This window comes from Nymphaea colorata, chromosome 3 (genome assembly GCF_008831285.2).
Source record: "Nymphaea colorata isolate Beijing-Zhang1983 chromosome 3, ASM883128v2, whole genome shotgun sequence".
Lineage (NCBI taxonomy): Eukaryota > Viridiplantae > Streptophyta > Magnoliopsida > Nymphaeales > Nymphaeaceae > Nymphaea > Nymphaea colorata.
In genome coordinates, this window is record NC_045140.1 from 2,155,511 (window position 1) to 2,176,847 (window position 21,337).

Here is a 21,337-nt window from a genome sequence, read left to right on the forward strand (position 1 = left end):
CTCCTCCACTGCTTACAAATGGTAAGATTTTCGTGTTCTTGAACCCTTTTCCTGTTCCCGTAAACAGGTGAAAATAGTTTGCTCCTTTGATATGCTCGGTTGCCGAACACATGCCCAATCGGCTGGAAACCGAAGTAAGTTTCCTCAACATTATGGAATTCTAGTCCTAGAATTTAAGTTCTAGGGCCATCTCACGGGCCCTCCTAGAAAGAGAAAGAACCAGCAGGTTAACGACCTTAAGGATGATCTCAACGTAGAAAGAAATAAAAACAATAAGTTGATTGGCTCGTAGGTTGTCTATGTTAAGTTTAGCTCAGCTAAGTTATCCACCAAGTGACCACTCCGTGCAGCCTTAACTCATACCAAATTATGAAATCACCCGCTTGATTATTGTCAGCCACGGTTTTCTGATGATCTACGTTGACAAAGTTCCCCTTTCTATACCCCAGTTTAAGCAGGAGGAGTTCCCGACTTCGCATTTCTCATTTCTGTACTATTATAGGCCAGGATGGTGCTCAGTTTCTGTACTCGTAGTGAATCATCAAGTCGACTGCTTGGCAGGACAAAAGAGTTCGAGACGTTACTCGTTATAATCATTAATTAGTCCTCGTTTCATCAGTCGAGGCTGGTAGCTCATTTATCTATTGAGAAGTAAGAAAAAGATGGGGTGTAATATATTCCACGATTGGGGACTAGGGGTTTGGTTTCTTATGGCATCCATTGCTATGGGCCTGGTTTTCAGATCCTCTTTTCTGTCACCCCTTCAGCCCACAACGAGATCCAGCTGCCATATTGCTTCATCTACAGGGCCTCCCACTGTCTCCACTTGCTCAATGGGGGAGCGAAAGAAGCTGCCCATCCTGCTTTTTGATGTCATGGACACCATCGTCAGGGACCCTTTTTATGAGGACGTGCCTGCTTTCTTCGGGTATGTTTGTCCTTCAGAATGATTTCACGCTGGTCCTTTCAGGATTCAGTGCTTGAAAAGTCGAAATGGTAAATAGATATGTTTTGCTTAAGAATACAAAAATATGGAATGCTTGTTGCTAGTCCTTATCCGGACAGTACTAGGGCGGTTCTTTTTCTTTTCATGCTTTATTTTGATATGGTGATTCTGATTGGTTGGTATCACCAAGACCAGTATTTTTGGGGTCGGTTTGGTTTTAGATTTTCGTCTTGAAGAGTCGCAAGGTGAAATTAGTTTTGATTGCTTATCAGTATTCGACTTTGCTGGTGTTGGACTTTTGATTTGGGCATTGGGAATTAGGACCGTTTTCGTTGTTTTTTAGTAGTTTTAATGCTTCTTTGACTACATTTGGGTGATTTGTACTCGAATAATCAAATGGTTAGCGATCGAATTGGATGCTTCTTGCGAAAAGTGTTGTTATTTTTCTGATTATTTAACCGTATGGATTTCTAATATCGTTGTTGCTAGATGAATGAGTTTTCCTGTGATGTTCCAAGAAGGTTACGTGAGTCGGGAGGCAGTGGTGGTAATCCATGATTTGGGGTGGCCGCGAATTTAAAGAATTTAAACGCACAATATGACTGTGTGCTTTAATTGGAGTTTTCTTAATGTTTTTTTACTTTTAGCTACTTTTTTTTCCCTTGTAAGTATTTTCTGGTATCTTCTGTTGGCGGATAAGAATTTTGTTTCTTTCCTCTAGTAATTAACAACTTCGCGATGCTAATGTTATTTTTACTCTTCCGTTGTTTCTTGTTTTTCCTTTCTCCAATAGCTAGAACTGGAGTATTCTATGGGCGCCTTTTCCTATTATGGTTATGTTTCTCTCACTGGCAATAACTATAGACGGATTTGTTTTTTCCAAATTCTACTGCTTTATGGACAATGTCTCTTCTTTCTCTGTTTTGGTTTGCTATCTCATCGGCCTGAGTTTGTTTTTCTCTAGAACAATTTTATAAGCGCTCAAGCCAGCTGATAAGAAAATTGGTGTTTGTATCATGGACAATCGTAGTAAAATTGGGTCATTTACAGTTGAATTTAGGCTGCATCTTAGGTCAGTCAGACTGTTTGTTTTACTGATGTCAAATTTTTGTTCTCTGGTTGTGTTCATTCAGGTCATGCTTGTCAGGAAGATTATGCCAAATAATTTTTCTGCTTATGCATAAGAATTAACATTTATGCTTTCATCTTGGAGATTTTTTTCCATCTGCTCTGTATCCTTGTGCTCCCTTTATATGTTTTCCATTCAACAAACACTTGTCAGTCATGGAAGAATGAAATAATTTTAATAGCTCATATCAGATTATTTTCCATGCCCAGAATGCCAATGAAAGAATTGTTAGAGGCCAAGCATCCAACTGCTTGGGGTGAGTTTGAAGAGGGACTAATAAATGAGGTATTATATATGATGCAATTGAAAGTTCTTATGAGCCAAACCAAACCTGTCAGTGAGCAGATTTTAAGATGAAAATTGATTGCTGCCGCTTTGTTCTGGTTTTTCATCTTCTTTTCCCCCCTATACCATATTAAACATTATAAGGTCTTCCACTTTTCATCTTCACTAACATGTTTTTTAGTAATCTGTAATATTTTCATCTTTTTATCTATTCCTGCCATAGTCATTCATGTCAGCTATTTTTTAGTATATCATCATAGTTTTGACGAATTTAAAGGTTTATGTGCAACCACAAATTATTAGGAAATATTCTGAAGGTCCGGAAAAGGATGTGTTCTGATAATGATGTGGAGGTATCGTGACTTACTGAAAATCTAACGACAATGCTGTGGAGGTCTTCTGATTTATGCAGAATCTGAAACAAGAGAAAGCTTGAGACTTTAGCCAAAGCCAATCAAGGAGTGGAGTGGCACAGGTATAAGGTAGATGATAGTTGGGTTAATGGCTGGATGTGGGGTCTAGGGGAGGATGCATTTATTATTCGACTCTCCTTCCCACCAACATTAAAGTGGTCTTCCACTTTCATTTCTGCTGACTGTTCTTCTTCTGGAGCCCTTCCATCTCTAATTAGGATTCTCTCTCTCTCTCTCTCTCTCTCTCTATATATATATATATATATATATATATATATATATATATATATATATATATATATATATATATACACGTGTATGCATATATGCAGGCATATACATGCACACATTGAACCAGTCCCATTTGAAACTTGGTTTCAACACATCTTTCATTTTTTAGGGTTCTTTTGAAAAAATAATTATGAAGTTATGATGTGCACGTTTACAAACATATAAATCAACAGGATTCATGTACTTGGACCTGTAAAATGAGTTTTAAAAGCCAAAAATGTTCTACTCTGGGTTTGAAAATCTTATGTACACATTCTAAAGATATTACTTTTTATAGGTTCATAATGTTTTGCATGTAAAGATGACATCTATAAGGTTGATTAAGAAAAAAATAGGTGAAAAAAAACACTAAAAATGAATTGTGTGGTAAAACCAGTCCCCAAATGGAAGTGGTTAAGCTGAAGTATCACCGATCGGTTGGGCCGACTTATACGTATATCGTAAGCGTATCGTAAATGTATTTTTTTAATTCATTTAAAAATAAAAAAATCCGAAAAATAGATGAAATTTCTGAAAAAAAAGGAAAAATAATTTTTTTTTCTATATAAAACAACTCATTAGAGTACCAAACACATAAATAAACATTCATAATTTGTCATCCACACACATAAATAATGATATGATAAGCATGATAAAGTTTAAAGTCTTAAAGACTTTTACCGTCAAAGTTTCACAGTTTCACAGTTTTACATCATATCATCAAAGATTTAGAACATAGAATGTATCTATTCATCTTCTTCATTTCCATTATGATCTTCGCCATTTTCTTCTCCCTTCAGTGCGGCGGTTTCTTCCTTCAATCGTCGCTTTTTGGTGATTTCTATCCAAAATGATAAAAGCTCCTCCTCCCACAGCTCTTACGAATGCTGGAAATGAAAGGGAGGCAGGGTTTTAATCATGAAACTTTTGAAAAGGGTTTGAACAACTTAAAAAAAAGAAAACCCATATCATACAATATGGGCTGTATCGTACGATACAGGTGCCCGTACCGTACGATACATACGATGCAAGTACGATACGCAAACATCTCGCTTTGTCTCTGAATAAGGGACATCCAATGGTCACAACCCAAGCTAAAGGGGATCTGACCTGATTTATTTCATTTTATCTTTTCGCATTGTTACATAAAAAATCTGAAAGACCCAAACAACTTATAATATAACACACCAAAACCCGATACAAAAATGACCCACAAAGACAACACATAAATGCAATAAGTATTGGATCTGATCCAAATCTGATATGGGACTTGATCCATATATCTTAATAGCCTCCCTCTAGTTGAACACGGTCTTAGACCATGGACAACTTGTTTTTAAAGTAGAATCTTTGCTATGTTAGTTGTGTGGTAAATATGTACTTGATTCTGGCCAACTTCCTTGTCTTCAATGGTCTGTCTCACAAAGTTCTGGTTTATCTCATTGTGCTTTATATAACCATAATGTATGGGGTTAAAAGCTTAAAAGATATGCTGATAGAATTATGATTATCACATAACAAAGTTGATACACTCTCCCAACTCTATCAATATTTAGCTTTAGTGTTCAACTTGCTCTCAACCCATTGTTTTCGACCACCTTGTGATAAGAAACTTTCTCCCAGAAATATATGATGACCTGAAACTGGCATTCATCAGGATCATCTGCTCATTCTGCATCTATATAAGTAACCAATTCATTTATATAAATGATCATTTCAACAGCTTACTGGATTGGGGCTTATAGACAAAGTACAATATTTTCAATTTTTTACTTCCATCTCCAATGGCCGCATAATTTTTCCCAGTATAGATGGTAAGCTTGGATAATTTATCTACACCCAACATGGATAGCTGCATCTGAACCAATGCACCATATTCCTTGATCATTTTGCTTACAATGCATGTCCTCCACATCTCATCAAACTTGAGATTTGTTCATATCGTGACCAAAATCATGTGCTTTATTTTGTTGGCTTGTCCCAGCAGTTTGGTTTCTGCGAAATGGGGCTAGCTCAACAGCCAGGTCTTTCTGTTCTTCTGTATAAATATAGGCTGAACCTCATTTCGTGTTTTAGCGTGGAGTTCTGAGTCTCCTTTTTCATGAGATCCAGTTTTTCTCCTCCAGTTCGTTGATCTTTTGGAGTATCAATCTTGATTTTGTTCTTGAGATCCATTTACTTTTCGTAGATTCATGTTGAATCTAGTTGCTGTTGTTCCTCCTATTTCACTACACTTGAAAATCATTCTGGTTGGGCCTGTCTAACGCCATCTTACCAATCCCACAGAGAGAGCGAGAGAGAGAGAGAGAGAGAGAGAGAGTTAAAACATTATTTTCTTAGGAAAATGCAGTTTTGCTTTTTTGGCATTCAAAACATGTCCTTTTCTTTACTTTAAGTGAAAAGGCGGGCTGATGAAAGAAATATATTGGTTTACTAGACAAACTTTTTCATAGAATATAAAGTAAGCTTATTTAATTTCTAAGAACTTAGAATTAAAGCAGTCTTGGGGCCTTCTTAATTTTTTGAGTGGGCCTCAGCACTGGTCTTAGGTGTTTTCAGTATCAGTTTTTTTCCTTCCTTTTTCCTGGGATAGGGGGTCACTGGAGAGGAATATCCAAGGAGGGTTATCTATGTCACTTGTTTGCATCTGCAAAGCTATTTCAAAGAGCTTGAGTATGGGGTAGCTATATAAATGAAAGGATATGATTGTCAAATGTCAACATATAGTTAATAAATTGATAAACATACCATAAAAATTCATAAATAAATTGTTTCAGACAAAAAGAGACAATATAGTTGAACAAATTATATATGGACTTTATGGAAGCATTAACCATCATCATGGTCATGCCTTCATGGTAGACAAGGCAAACATGTACATCTTGAGGGGACAGGAAACATGTAAAATGCAAGTGGCTTCTCTCATGAGCAAAGAAAACACAAAGTCATTAAGGAAGTCTGTTGTATTTCTAGAGCTCTCCATTCTCAAATACATACAATTATTAATAGTAATATAATTATACCAAAAATGATAATAACAACAACTGCACAAACAATAATAATAGTAAGAATAATGATGTTAAGAAGGAACACAGTGACTATGATGATGATGGCAACAATGATGCTAACAATAACAACTTTGAGTTTCGCTATGTTGTCCAATGGGTGAATCGCTATATCGATCTTGTTGTCTCTCGTTGGATTCAACAATTATTTAGTAAAAAATGTCTAGTTTTCCACAGCGAACTGGAAGACCAGATGCTTTGGCTAGGTTTGGAAACATTTCTGCTTCTGTTGCATTGTTACCCTGCTGTAACTTGTGAAATTTATTCCATGTACTTTCTTGATATTTTTTTCAATATTCCAGAGTGAGCTTGCCTCAAAATTCTTCAAAGATGGCAGACCTTTAGATTTGGAAGGTATAATTATATCCCTGTATTAACTTTTGTATTTGGCTACACAGCCTAGTATTTTATCTGCAAAAACATCTGCAATACAAAATGACACAGAAGATTTATCTCTTCTCTTTATATCCTTATGTAAAAACACTCTTATACTGTTTTTTACTACAAGCATCTATACTAAAATGCTTCCTACTTTTCCCATGTGTTTAAGATTGATTATGTTACAGAACTATGATTGTACAATGTGGTACGCCCTTCAGCTCACATTTATGGTTCCATTATATGTTTACATGAAATTAAGTTCTCATCCCTATTGATTTACAAAAACTAGTTTGTCAAATAACACATATATGTTTGAAAGATATTATTGTTTCTGAAGGCATCATGTTCGACTCTCTTCAGTCATGCGATTGTCAAAAGATTTACCCTGGAACCTTAATATAGGTAGGTATTAACTTGATTTGGTATTTCTATTGGATTAGAATACCAAATCGGGTTATTTCATGACCTTGTTACCATATTACATTATAGGCCATTCTCCTCAAAAGTGCATTCCATGTTCAATGTAATGAAACCTGGAGTGACAGGGAGATATGCAGTTTGTTTCCGATAAGTTACTTTTGGAATAATATGCACACATAAACTTGCACCTGTGAAATGATATAGGCCATCCCTTCCATTTCTTTTGACAAATATCACATCCAAAGGAAGAAAGAATCAGTTAAATAGCATTAAGTAGAGAGATCTTCAAAGTTCATCAGACTGTTGAATGTAAAGTAAAGATTGTCTGGGACATTGTTCTTTCTTGCTTCACAAGATTCTCATCTTAGAGTTTGCTATTTTATTGTACTTCCCTCAACTATCTGACTTGGTTTTTTCAGGTTTGAAGGATTGCATGAGACATGGCTATTCCTACCTCAGTGGCATGCAAATGTTACTTCAAAATTTGAAAGAAAGTGGCTACGAGATGCATGCTTTTACTAATTACCCTGTATGGTAGGCACATGGAGTCATTTTTTATATAACTATTGTTAAACATGATATATTGATAAAGTCTACAGGTACATGTTGATTGAAGAAGAACTAAAACTTTCAGCATACTTAAATTGGACATTCTGCTCATGCTTCACAGGTGAACTTGTGTCTTTTATGTCCTGTGTAATGTTTCGGTGCCTAAGGATGATAAAGTTTGACTTTCCTATAAACATGTCAGCTTCTGTTTATTATTATTTATGCCGATGATTTGTGAAATGAGTTGGTACAAAGAGGCTCACACTTAGCAATAGGTCAAAACGAACCTCAGATACAGGGCCACAACAGTCCCAAAGAACAACCACTTAACAGAAAACTCACAAAGCTTGTCTGGAAATAATTCATTAATTCAAAAAAGAACTGGCATACACAAGCAATTCAACCTCTAAACTTATGCATAAATTCATCACCAAAAAATTGGTATTAACTTCTATCTATGATGAGCCGATGGCTTATGGTGCCTTTAGTGACGATTTATGGTCTTTTAAAAGACACATTTTTAAATTTTAACCATCCAAAAACTATTTGACAAATGTCAGCCAGCTTGTTTCAATTTTCTTACATATACACACACACACACACACACACACACATAAGAAGATTGAAATAAGCTTACTGCCATATATTGCCGTATGGCTAAAAAAATTAAAACCATAGTTGAAAGTTGAAACCACTGTATCCCTTTGCTAAAGCACCTCAAAATGTCCCTACACCATGAACCGTCATTAATGCTCTTGCAGGTAAAGGCCTTTAGCACCGACGGTTTTAAAATTTTTAACCATCCACGAACATCCGGTAACTGGCTGATTTCAATTCCGAAAACAGTTGGTTGATCACCAAATACAGTTAGCATCATAGAATGAACTAGCAATCAAAATCTGATTGTAGCATTTGTTGACTGTTATGCGTTTTTTTTTTCTATTTTAATTGTTGAAAGTTTCCGGGGTTTCTGCAATCTATTCTTAAAGAAAGCTATTTTGAGAACATTGAACATTTTCCTTGCTGAGAATAATCTAAGAGCTATAATATCAGCATCATTTATACAGGGCATGTGAAATAAAATTTTGACTATTCTTGGATCAGCTAACATTTGCTTCAACTTAGAAATGGCCTGTAATAGCATAAAACGGCGTGCTTACACCAACCTGTATGATTGAGGAAGATCATTTCCTTTACATGATAGTCTGATAGATGGTTTGTTGGTCTTCTTGCTGTCAAAATATCTGTTCTCAATACACAGGAAAAAGGAAACCTGATGCACATGCATATTTGGAAGCAATCAAGCAGCTTGGAGTTCATTCATCTGATTGTATTTTTATTGATGACAGGTGGATATGCCTTCTTCAGTTTTTTCATCCTTCTTCCTTTTTTATCGGATGAGATTGCCTAAATAGCTGTAACGTCTTTGAGGTTTACAGAACTGATCCTTTTGACCTAAAGAGTTTTCTTACTAACTGGGAAACAATTTAATGCTCTGAATTGATTGTCCAGTAAAAAGTATAAAAAATTGATGGGTGACTTTCTACCAAAAACTATGACATCATTTATCTTTGACTTTTCAAACTTTGATATTCAACAAAGAGTACTGTCTTGATGGGTACATAATTATCTGGGAAAAGAGAATCACATGCCTTTTGGATCATGACTATCCTATGCAAAAGGTTCCTACCAGCCCTGTTGAGATGTCACTTCCAATAAGAATACATGATTGTAGCTCACCAACTAACAGGTTACTGTCAGGATAAAGATTTAATCTTTAGAATGAATCACCATCCAAAAGGGCAATGCAACTCCTAGGTTCCTGCTCGATATAACATTCTGCTGAAGGAGAAATTAAGTAATAACAACACTACTGAGTGTTCTCATTGGAAGGCATACACAGGGAAGGAATCCTGATATGGTAGAAGCAAAGATGGGGGCTATAGAGGATAAGTTCCATTTGCTAGAACCCAGCAAGGACACACAAACGGTTCCTAGTTGCACATAGCATGAAGGATTGTTGCAATCCGTCAAGTGAACCTTTGGAAATCTAAGAGTGTCTTTGCTGGTGAGAGCATGTCTTGTGAGCCAAGATGGCCAATCTTTGCTGGATTTGAGTGTAGTCTTGGAGGTCCACCAAGATAAACTTGTCAACCAGATGCCAATCAAGTAGGCAATAGGTACAAACAGAACTTCCAAGAACAGGAAGCTGTCAGGGGGGGTCTCCTGTATCACATGATTTTGGGTATGGGTGCCATACGGGTACAGGTGTGGAGTACTTCAAAAAACTTGGGTATAGGGATAATGCCGTGTATATATATATATATGAGAGAGAGAGAGAGAGAGAGGTACGTGACACTTAAACCCATAATGAATCATCTTGGCCGTTGATCATTGCAAGATAGGTGGCTTGAAGAAAATCAAATTAAAAAAAGGGGTATTTTAGTCATTTAGTTAACAACTTTTTCTTTTTGATTTTCTTTCAACCATCCATTTTGAAAATGACAAAATGATTTCTTATGGGTCTTACACCTAAAGGTCACGTACCTACCAATCTCTCTCTCTCTCTCTCTCTCTCTCTCTCTCTCTTTCTATATATATATATATATATATATATATATATATATATATATATATTAGCCACAGACCAAACAATAAGATTCTAAAACTTATCTATGTATGTCGAACCTTGTTTTGGTCAATTTGGCTGAGTCCAAAAAGGGACAGACACGGCGCTGGGTGCATTGATGTGCACCCGACATGATCAGCGCCCTGTTTACTCAGGCGTACAAAATTAGAGCGCTTCCATTTGTGCTTTTCAATTTCACTGTACCTTCTGTTCAATTATTATCTTTTTTAACTTCCCACACTTTTACATATTTCGTGGCAAAATTTATTATAATGAATTTGTTTTTGGTTTTATGCTAATCAATTCGCAGGATCGTGAATGTGAAGGCAGCTGTAAATGCTGGTATGGCTGGTATTCACTTTAAAAATGCTTCTGCACTCGAACATGATTTATTGCTACAGGGAGTGGACATAAAACCAAAATGAAGTGTTTCATGATGATGGTCGTCAGACCAAGTGAATGTGGACTTTACTGGAGTTTGAACATCTACCAAACTTGAAGATGCCGCAAAAGTGGTATTCACAATCTAGATGTGCCGTCAAATGTAAGGTCAATAACTTGCAAAGATGTAAAGTTGCTATTTTCTACAAGCTCAGAAACTTCGCTTCTTGCCGCACAATTCTTTTAAATAATCTTTAAAATTCAGCAGTTTGTCCTCTTGCACACATCTTGCTGGAACAACGGGAGGTTTTCTTATCTCGTAAATGCCAAATTTGTCTTTTCTGGCCTACAGAAGAGAGAGCACTCCATGTCCGTTTTGGATTGGACCTTACTCTGCAATGTTGCACATTTTTCCCTTTTTGTGTCTCGCCAATGTAATAAGTACCACTCACTTCAAGCCCTCCACTTATACTGATTATCTGATTCAAGATTTGGTCTAAAAATCTCTAGCATATGAATAGTTATTCAGATTCAAAACTTGGTAAAATGAAATCTCATCACTAAATTATATAAAACCGATAAATTTGGTATAGATTTGTGGAAACTTTTATAGTTTTATGGTTATTTTGATCTTCCCTTTTGTACCTCCTACATTGGACGATATGTAGCTTTTAACTAGGAGAGGGATCCCTTCTTCCCCTACTTGGTTTCCACCCAAAACTCAATACTTGAGGCATGTTTTTGAAACCCCAGAATATATAAGATTCTTCATGGTGGATTTCCTATAAACCAAATACTCTAGTATCGTGTCTCTTTTTCAACAGGCAATATGGGTTTTTGACAGAGAAATTTACAGCAGTCTATTTCACTAGACACACATAGATGGCATTTAGTGGGCCATGATGAATCCATCCATTGATCCAATGTTTTAAAATGGGTAACTCAAGGGTTTGAGTATAGGGGATTGGAGCAACCATCTACCACCATGATGAGCATCCACTCGAAACGGGAATATCATTTACAACGGTCCAAGAGAAAGATGAAATGGACATTGGAAGTAGGAATTATTCTCTGAACAAGATGAACATTGGGGACAATAAAAATTTCAAAATGTTCAATCGAAGATGCTGTACTTTAAACAAGTGAATATTTTAGAAGTACAATCAGGGGAGGATTTTATAAGAAATTTATCAGGAATCTGTGGTGAAAGGATGCCTCACTCCATCGCTTCCATTGCAGCACGGAACCTTACCGGCATCAAGAAAAACACATTTTTATGGAGTGCAACATTGCCAACTTGTAATAGTAAATGCAAGAAACAGAGGAAAGGCATGCATCGAGAATGCAACCAAATTGACTTGGCTCATTTTAGCTCACTTCTGCTCCATCTGGGTTTTGTTTACACCAGAAACACACCGGGAAGATGGCAATCCTGAAGGATTTGTAGATGATGGATGGAAGGTAATCAGGAAGTTCCGACATCACATGGCAGTTATAAAGGCAAATAGAATCAAATCCCAGAAACCTGGTTCATTTATCCAACCAACCATATTAGTGGACATAATGGCATTATTTTGAGATCTATATTGATCTTCTGTAACGTATAGATCACCAACACAGACAGAACCAATTACATTTCAGATTGCAGCATTTTCTAAATAAACTGCTACACACCAATATCAGTTGCCAAATACCAATCTCAGTGATGAACGTCCCAGAATGCTAATTGAATAAGGATGCCCCGGCTGTATGAGCTTGTGCGGCTCTGGATTTGATACTTCAACATGAAGGCGACCTTGAAGTACCATAGGACCATTCCCCGCAAACTTATAGTGGGATTTATGAAGTCACAACAGCGATTGAGGATTCCTTTGGAATGGAATAATAGGTGGAACACAGAAAGCATTAAGATATCGGCAATTCAATCACAACACCTAAATAAAGTTTCCTCTTCGAACTTGCTATCAGCAAAATGCTCCTTTTTTTGAATTTCCATCCCCAGTACTTTACTGTGGAAAGTTAGAGACTATTGCTGATTACACAGGGACTCATGTTGGATTCAAAATTGCATGAGTTTGCATGTTAGCAGCCATAAGGACTGAATACTGTACAAACAACCAAGTTGACCAACAAATGAAGGCCGTCAGGATTGTCGCTGTATCCTCCTATAAAATTGTAAGAAAGTATCATCAGTCAAATATGCAAGAAACAAAACGGTTGGTCCTATCAAACTAATTTTTAGCATCACTACTTTTGTATTAAGACATCAGATTTGACACTGGCAAACAGCCGCTGATCATTTTTATCATTATTCACATAAACAGAGAACAAGTTAAACAATCAAACCATGTACTCTCACAATACCAAGCATATTTTCAGATAGCATATGGATAAACTGCAATCCAAGAAACATGTAAAGCTATCATGGTTTTAACTAAAATTAAAGTATTAAAGTATGTGGAATACAAATTCTCCTTTTCCTGGGCAGAACTGTGTTCCTCTACATTTGTCAGCTTAATATGTTTCCAAAAGTAACCAACGTTAGACACCTCATTGGTATGCTATGCCAAGAAAAAAAATGAACTGGCAAATTTTTTTTTGGAATGAGCAAAGTTAACAATCTTTTTGGCAAAAGCACAGCCGGATCTATCTTTTATTATCTTATTTATTTAAAACACTTTGGACATTCTAATATGTCACGTTTATCATCAAGAATATTGTCAAAGTTCTTAAAGTTATTAAAATAAAAGCACCCATTCAGGTGTCATTTGATATTGTGTCATCATGTTGTATTATTCTCTAACATGAACAAAACTACGTCACACGGGTGCAAGAGTGGATGCAGGTGTAGGTGTGCCAAGTTTGAAAAGAACTTGAGTGCAGTCTTGGCGAGTATGTATGTGTGTGTGTGTGTGTATATATATATATATATATATATATACTGTTTATAAACAATAAAATTATCAAGTAACAAATAATAGTCATAAGTTTTGGAGTTCATACTTCATCATAATCATATTGATGATTCTTTTGTTGTCTCATCGATATTTTGACTATCTTCCATGCTCTCAGAGTCATCAGCAAACATCAGAAGAACAAATCATAAGATCAGCTAAACCCATGTTAGCAGTACGTAGGTTACATTCCACTTCAAAATTGAATTCTTCTGTGTCCACAACCCAAAATTGCAGATAGCAGCATTATCTGTGATGATCTACACTACTTCACCAGGGCTAGCTTCTTTGATGACTTCTATAAATAAGTATTTCAAATATTCAGCATTTTAACAATTTTGAGACACAAAATAGTTTATGCAGTTAATCAAGTGATGATTTCATGCATGAGTTGTGGGTCGTGACTTCATATAGAAGTTGCTGTATAACACAGTATTTAAAGGCAAGAGATGGTTTGATCTACCAAAAAAAGCTGTCATTTTCCAAAAGAACATGGGTGCAGGTGCAGCGATGACATATATACATAGACACACACACACACGCATGCACGCACACCAATAATGGTGCCGCACCCAAGTGGCACACAAACCACACCCAACATGACTCTGATGCGGAAACTTAAAAAGTCCATGCCACTTACAACAAAAAAGGAAACAAAGTCATGATATCCTGTTATGTTAGAGGTCAGTGGCATAGTCAAAAGCCTATCAGATTGTGGCTATTGTGTGTTTGTTGGTGGAAACTTTGCCTCCTAAAGAATTAGAAACCAAATACCTATTGTAAGGACAAATGAAGAAGCATAATAATGTGCCATGGCTTCCATCAAGCTAACTTAACATGGATTAGACAACTCATAGCTGCATTAGATGAAGTTTTACCAAAATCGACTCTATTTTGTAACAGTCGAAGTGCCATTAAAATTAAGACAGAAAATCAAGTTGCAGATCTTCCTCTAAAGGGTTGACAGCTTGACAATAAAGAGATTTTGGTTTTCTAAAGGCAAAATAAGCATGACCTGAAGAAATGATTAGCTCCAGGGAGGCTGTTAAAATGCAAAATTTCATGTCTTTATGATTTGGTGTATGGATCTTACATGTATCTGAGATCCCACAGTCCTCTTAAAGGCATTTTAGACTCCTTACACTATTCTGTTTTATACTATTAAGAACACCTCTCCCAGATCTTCCCACGGTGGAAAGGCTGCAGCACATAAAGGTCCATCTTGCTCCCTATAGTCACATAAAGGCTGGACATCTTGCTCCCTATAGTCCATGCAGATCAGTTTCAGTCCTACAGCTCAGAGTTACCGATATTACAACAAGTTCATGGTGCGCAGTGTAAAAAGATGCACCATACCTGGTGATGAAGACATGAAGTTACTTTCTGGCTTGCTATAACGTTTGATGTGCAATGTCGATTATACCTATATGAAGCAGACTTAATCATGTTTTTGCTCCACAGGCCAACTTGCATTATGTAACTTTTAAAGCACTTACTGACAAAAATGAATCCAAAATAGTAACTGCAAAAGCCCAATCTCCAGCAACTTGTTGATACTTGATAGTCCTATACAATTTAACGAGACACACAAAAAGGTTATCAAAAGGGTAGTAAAAATGCATAACATTCTGAATTTTTGCCACAAAATCATTGTACTCAGGAAATTTTTTAGGGCCATCTGTTTGAAATTGTTTTATGTGCCCCAGCAACATGTGCCTCAGCTTCTGAAAATCACCCTTTTGTAATTCAACATGCGGAGTTACTCTTTTGGTTTCTGATTTCTGGTGCTCGTATCTATCTCAATCCAAAGGTTGAATGCATATTATCTGAATAAATAGTTATTTGGTGAATAATCATTAATAGACAAAACAGATGAAATTACTTGCAACAAAGGAGAGAGTAAAACCTTCTGAAAGACAAGAAGATTTACCAATAGTCCAATAAGGCTTCATACAAGATAAGATGCAAGAAGGGGCAATTAAAAAACTATCAACATCAAAACCAAATGAAGAGTATTATTCCATTTCTTTCTAATAGTTAAGGGCCAGAGAAATCGAGCTTGAAGCCATACAAGAATACTATAATTTTTCCCCCTCCTTTATGTGAAGTGGGAAAGGAAAAATGGGCCATACAAGCTTTAAAGTACATCCTGCCCCACTTCGCTGTATGAAGGCTAGTCACAAAGTACATGATGATCAAGGACAGGCATATACATATCCATTTTCTCATGACCCTTAACCAAAACAACAATGAAAATCTCATCAAACAGATCTATCAAGTATCAAGCCCTATGCTATCCATTAGGCTTTGTTGCAAATGAATTTCAAAGAACAAGAGAACCATCACATAAAAACGACTATGATTTTCTTAATAAATGTAAAAAACACAACAAATATACTTGCCAGAAAGTTGGACTACTAGTAGCTGTGGATTATGTAATATCAGATGTTGTACTCTGAAGCAAAAAGAATAATAGACAAACACCCGATTGCATGTCAGATGTTCCAAGAGAATACTCAGTTAGGCTGAACAGTGTATTGTACCCCCAATCTCAACCAATTTTATTATATTTATAAGGATTTCGCAGCATGCTGAGATTTTGCCGTCTCCTTTAAGACAGCTCCCACAATGGCTGCTTGTTCCAGGTTGTCAGCCTTATGCAGAGCATCTAAAAGAATGACACAACTCTTTATGCTTGCAGTACATCCTTTCTGTCGCATTTCTTCAAATACTCGGTATGCATCCATTGCTCTGTCTGCATTACTTAAGCCAGTTATTAAAGCATTGTAACAGGCAGCATCAGGTATTCCACCTTTTGCCTTGAATCTCTGGAACAACTCATTAGCTGCTACTACATTTCCTGCCCTTGCAAGACCAGAAATCATTGTTGTATAGGTAATTAGGCCCGGAGAATGGCCTTCCTTTTGCATCTCTTGCCAAAAGACAAATGCTTTATTGAATTTCCGGACCCGACAGAGTCCATTTATTAGAATGCTGTAAGTGTGGACATTGGGACTACATTTCAAGTCCTTCATGGACTGAAAACAAACAAGTGCTTCATTGATTTCTTCTGCCTTTACTAATGCATCAAGAAGGCAGTTCCATGTATAAACATTTGGAACCAGATCCTTCTGCATCATTTCTTCCATGATCAGATATGCTTCATCTATCCTTCCAACCTTTCCGAATCCATCTACCAGGCTACTATAAACAATAACATTCAACGGCACTCCTTTTGCCTTGGCTTCTTCAAAAAGCATGTATGCTTCATCAAGCCTATCAATCTTGGCCAGACCATCAATAACAGATCCATATGTAACCATTGTGGGTGTGTGTCCATTAGACTTCATCTCTTCAAGAAGCTGGTAAGCCTTGTTTACCTTCCCAGATTTGCAGAAACCATCTATTGCAGTGTTATAAGCTAGGGTATCTAAAACACATCCCTGTTCTTTCATGGCATAAAACAACTCATAAGTTTCTCTTGCATGGCCAGCTTTTATAAGACCATGAATGAGTATAGAGTAGCTCCTTGCATCAGGAACAAACCCCTTTGCTTTTATTTCTTCAAAAATAGAGCGTCCTTTTTCAGTTTCACCAGACTTAAAAACACAATCCATATAAGTATTATAAAGTGTTAAATCTGCGGCACAACCTCTTCTTGCCATTTCCTTAAAAATCTTATGCCCGTCATCCTTTCTGCCACATTTGAAGAAGCTTCTAATGAGTGATGTATAGACCACAACATTTGGTTCCAGATCTGCATCCAGCATCCTCTCAAACAGTCTATATGATTCATCTACACGGCTGTTTCTTCCCAAACCATCTATAAGAGAGCAAAATGTCACTGAGTTGGGCATACACCCCATTTTCTCCATGTTATTGAAGATTCCCAAAGCTTCATCAAGCTTTTGTGCTTTGCACAACCTATCAATCATGATATTTATGGTCCTTGTATTTGGGAATAAACCTGCTGCTTCCATCATATCCTTAACTTTGTCTACCATCATCATTTTTCCTGTCCTGCATAACATCTCCATAAGAATGTTATACGTTGAAATATTAGGTTCTGCATCCTTCTTCATATCCTCAAAAAGCTTACAAGCCTCTTCAACCTTACCCATTTTCCCTAGGCATGTAAGAATAGAATTGTATGCAATAACATTAGGTATGCATCCTTTCTCTCTCTGCCTCTCAAGTAATCTGTAAGCATCCTCAAACCTGCCAGCAGAACCATAACCCATAATCATGGTGGTGTATGCATATGCACATGGTACTTTCCTATTGAGTTCCATTTGCTCAAATAAGTCAACAGCCTCATCAAGTCGTTGTGCCTTGCAGAGGACACCAATCATGCTCGAGTATGTCACATCATCAGGCATGAGATCTTGGGCTTTCATCTCATGAAAGAATTTCCATGCCATATCAACTTTTCCAACCTTACCAAAGCAATCAATACAAACATTATACAGAACTACATCTGCATCAAAATTATTGCTCTTCATTTCATCCAACAAAGAAAGAGCAGCATCCAGTCTGCCTTCCTTTGCAAATATACGAACCATGTTAGTAAACAAATGGATACCAACTTCATAGCCTATCTCTTGCATCTGATGGAACATACCCAGTGCAAGATCAGGCTCACGAGCATCAGAAAGAGCACCAATTAATGTAGTGTATGCCGAAAAGGGAGGGCGGAACTTTAATCTACGCATGGTATTTATCAAATTGACAGCATTTGCAAGTTGACTAGATTTTATCATATTTGTAACCAATTCTATACATACATTATTAGCCGGTCCATATCCAGCAAGGCTCATTTCTTCCAGAATATGTTCTAAATCATTGTAATTCCTACTTTTAGCCATAATCACGAGAAGTGAATTATATGCTTCAGGTGGATGCGACTGACCAATCTTCTGCTCTGTCCACCGAAAATAACGTAGAGCCAGATGTGCATCCTTCTGCCTCCTGAGCACAGCAACAATATATCCTGGCTGAGATTTGTGATCAATTGCAGAAAGGGCATCCTCCATTTCACCATTCCAGATGTTATTCTCCAAAATCCGACATATTCCATTTACACTGGAATCTGCACTTTGCTGACTTTCTACTGAGTAATTCCTCGGCTTATTACTTTGTACAAAGCTACATCTACTAGCCAATTGAATTGGACCTCTAGATGCGCAAGAGAACTGTTTAAAAAGAGCTGAAATTCTTGAACAATGGCATCTGGGCCAAAAACTTATCTCTGCAGGCATGACTGAAACATATATAAGCATCTCCACACACTTCAGAAACACTCAGCATGTTTAAAGTTACCTTCATAGAGTGCCAAAAAATGGCATGTAGAATGGAAGCTCATCTCTGCAGACAAGCAGAAGCATACATAAGTATCTTCAAAACACATGTCAGAAACTCAGCATCTTCAGAACTACTGTCATAAAATAGAAAAATATTTCAGGTTATATCTAAAAATCATGATACCTACACTCAAAAAATCAAACTATATAATTATCTAATAACCACATTAATCTCTGTTCATAATGATTCAAGAGAATCTATTTCCCATCACATTGGTTTATGAAAGCTTAATAAAAATATGAATGTTTATTCATGTAGGTATAGGCAAATCCGCTCAATGTAGCATATTTTCTTGCTGGCAACCAAGACTCACAATTGAACGAAGTAGAATAAACTGTTCATGATTCTAAATGCACAAAAAAGCTAAAGTTAAGTACAAATGAAGGAAAAGTAACATGTTGGGCTTTGCAAGTTACGGTTTAGGCCATTAGATGATAAGAAACAAAATTCTTCACGATCAGGTTGAAAAGAAGGCTCCTCCTTTCATACATAGAAGTGTATTCATGAACAGGCAAAACCTGATTACCAGACTAGAGGGGTTCCTGTATTAGTGATTGATGCCAGGCAAAGTCTTGACTCTTCTAAAAACCTAGACTTTGCAGGACGCAAAGTTAATATTGTTGGCAAATTCAATGGCACCGGAAACTGGATATAGTATCAGAAATAGTCTACTTGGTAGAATGATGTTTCCAATTCACTCAGATTCTACATGCCAAAGAATTGTCAGAGTGGAGGAATATGCTGAAGAATGTACTTGAAGGGTATAACGTGGAAATGGGAAGCAGCCGAGTTGAGTTAGCACGAGCATTAAAGAAACATGTAGAAGGTTAGAGAAGCTCCATTGGTATACAAGAAGCGATTGGAGCAGAGGTTCATCATTTTGATGGTTCCGCAATCATACTGTCAAAGGTGTAGCCGTGTAGGCCAGAAGATAGCGAATTTAATGTGTAAATCTGCCATAATTTCGCTTAATCACTTCTTGGAAAGACAACCCGCCGGACAAGAAACATGATTCCTGAACACCTTTCTGTATCTGTTTTTCTTCCATATGGGGTTCTTTTGGTAAAGCCTTTGCTATATTCTACAAATACGTTTTGGTTCATATAGAGGTGATCGGCCTAAACACAACTTATCTTTAGAAAAACAAGGTAAAAAGTTTTGGCCAGATATCGAACAATCCACATTGAGGCTTTCCATTCCGCCCACTAACCCAAAATATCGACCTTCATAGCCCACAAGATTAGATGAAACTGAAGAAGAATAAGCAGTAACCAAATCATGAAAAGAGCGGGAAAAAGTCTGTCGAAATCGAATACACGTGGAAACAAGAAGTGGAAGAAAAACATAGTGAAAACTATATGAACAGGGACTTACCTCGTCCCATCGTGGACGAGAGAGAGAGAGACGGAGAGCAGAAGAAGCCCTAGACGGTCGTTCCGGAACAGGGCGACGAGTTTTGTCACTTTTTATAGGAAGACCTTGGTTGCAGCATTTCCAATTTGTGGGACGGACCTCAGTCAAATGCAGCACATGTCCAGTTCAGAGGCCGAATACAACATGTGTGCAGTTCAGAGGCCCGATAGTAGAGATGTAAATATAGATATATTGATTTGGGTAGGATATGATCGAATGTTCTAAATAACAAAAATGAATATAAAAAAAATATTTAATTATTAAGAACGCAGATAGGATTCAGATTAATAAGACATTCGATCGGATTTTGGTTCATACATAAATATTTGATCGGATTGAGATTCAGATTTAGTATAGCCAATGTCCTTGTATTAAGAAAGTTAGCCAGATTCAATTTAAAATTAGTATTTGGATTCGGATGTGCATTTAAATAGTATATTTATATAGGATTTGGATTATGAAATTAGATTTTGAATTTGGATTTGGATATGACTCTTCTTCGTGAATAACAAAAAAAAGTATATATATAGTTAAATGTACATATGATTTGAATATGATCCATTAACATCCCCACCCAAAGCACAACTATAACCCTTTTAGATGGCTAGGAATTTAAATGGTTTGGACTCGGCTTGGATCCACCGTTTTTCGGATCAGAACTAGTCAGACCTCTCCTAGTCGAATTTGAATAAGGCTCAGACTTGACTTCTTGGATCCAAATATGAATCTAACAGCATAAGTCCGGATATTTCACGTAAACAGGTTAGCTCCTTGTCCATATAGTTCTTGGATTTGAATTCGAGAGCCAAAAAAGGCATACAGTATCTGAATGCAATTACTTCTTGAATATCCTTTTTCTTTTTACCACATGAATGTGGATTCATGAAGACAATAGAGCTTGCATGGTTTCAACCGGATTTGGCCTCAGTTTAAGCTTGAAATCGCTTGTTTCATTTGGCTGATTGAGTTTATTAACATGGGTGCCGGGTAGCGGTGAACACAAGCTGAGTCAAGCTCGAGTTTGGCTTGACTAATGAAACCTCGAGAATAGCTCGACGGAAGCAGCTTGAGCTCGACTCTACAATTATGAGTTAAGCTCAAGCTCAACTTGATTAAGGGTTGACAAACTCATTTGAATAGA

The 21,337-nt window shown here is 36.9% G+C and overlaps 2 protein-coding genes across 17 annotated transcripts; one reads left to right on the forward strand and one right to left on the reverse strand.

Annotated features, from left to right (window-relative positions):
* The first annotated feature begins 403 nt into the window (after positions 1-403).
* LOC116250126 (flavin mononucleotide hydrolase 1, chloroplatic) lies at positions 404-10,732 on the forward strand. 2 transcript variants are annotated; one of them, XM_031623552.2, is made up of 7 exons: positions 409-928; positions 2,285-2,360; positions 6,411-6,462; positions 7,329-7,443; positions 7,509-7,579; positions 8,720-8,807; positions 10,398-10,732. In XM_031623552.2, the coding sequence occupies exons 1-7, from the start codon at positions 663-665 to the stop codon at positions 10,510-10,512; spliced, it is 783 nt and encodes a 260-aa protein (XP_031479412.1). In that variant the 5' UTR covers positions 409-662; the 3' UTR covers positions 10,513-10,732. The 2 variants fall into 2 exon arrangements, with proteins under 2 accessions (XP_031479413.1, XP_031479412.1); XM_031623553.2 differs by lacking the exons at positions 8,720-8,807; positions 10,398-10,732 and adding an exon at positions 8,808-10,391 and having other exon boundaries at positions 404-928.
* A 1,241-nt stretch (positions 10,733-11,973) lies between these two features.
* LOC116250253 (pentatricopeptide repeat-containing protein At3g06920) lies at positions 11,974-20,333 on the reverse strand. 15 transcript variants are annotated; one of them, XM_050076864.1, is made up of 8 exons: positions 20,158-20,333; positions 18,742-18,856; positions 15,158-18,682; positions 14,919-14,988; positions 14,779-14,845; positions 14,516-14,684; positions 13,472-13,720; positions 11,974-12,633 (listed from the first exon to the last, which is right to left on the reverse strand). In XM_050076864.1, the coding sequence occupies exons 2-3, from the start codon at positions 18,827-18,829 to the stop codon at positions 15,993-15,995; spliced, it is 2,778 nt and encodes a 925-aa protein (XP_049932821.1). In that variant the 5' UTR covers positions 18,830-18,856; positions 20,158-20,333; the 3' UTR covers positions 11,974-12,633; positions 13,472-13,720; positions 14,516-14,684; positions 14,779-14,845; positions 14,919-14,988; positions 15,158-15,992. The 15 variants fall into 15 exon arrangements, 13 of the variants coding, with proteins under 13 accessions (XP_049932821.1, XP_049932820.1, XP_049932823.1 ...); XM_050076863.1 differs by having other exon boundaries at positions 15,079-18,682; XR_004171386.2 differs by having other exon boundaries at positions 14,919-15,248; positions 18,742-18,786.
* Between the last annotated feature and the right edge of the window lie 1,004 nt (positions 20,334-21,337).

Excerpts from the sequence above, each read along its gene's own strand:
- LOC116250253 (XM_050076857.1), bottom strand. The coding sequence starts at position 18,829 with ATGTGTTTTGAAGATACTTATGTATGCTTCTGCTTGTCTGCAGAGATG. Across the intron at positions 18,683-18,741 it reads TTTTTTGGCACTCTATGAAG|TCATGCCTGCAGAGATAAGT; the intron begins GTAACTTTAAAC and ends TATATGTTTCAG.
- LOC116250126 (XM_031623552.2), top strand. The coding sequence starts at position 663 with ATGGGGTGTAATATATTCCACGATTGGGGACTAGGGGTTTGGTTTCTT. Across the intron at positions 6,463-7,328 it reads CAGACCTTTAGATTTGGAAG|GTTTGAAGGATTGCATGAGA; the intron begins GTATAATTATAT and ends TGGTTTTTTCAG. Across the intron at positions 8,808-10,397 it reads TGTATTTTTATTGATGACAG|GATCGTGAATGTGAAGGCAG; the intron begins GTGGATATGCCT and ends ATCAATTCGCAG.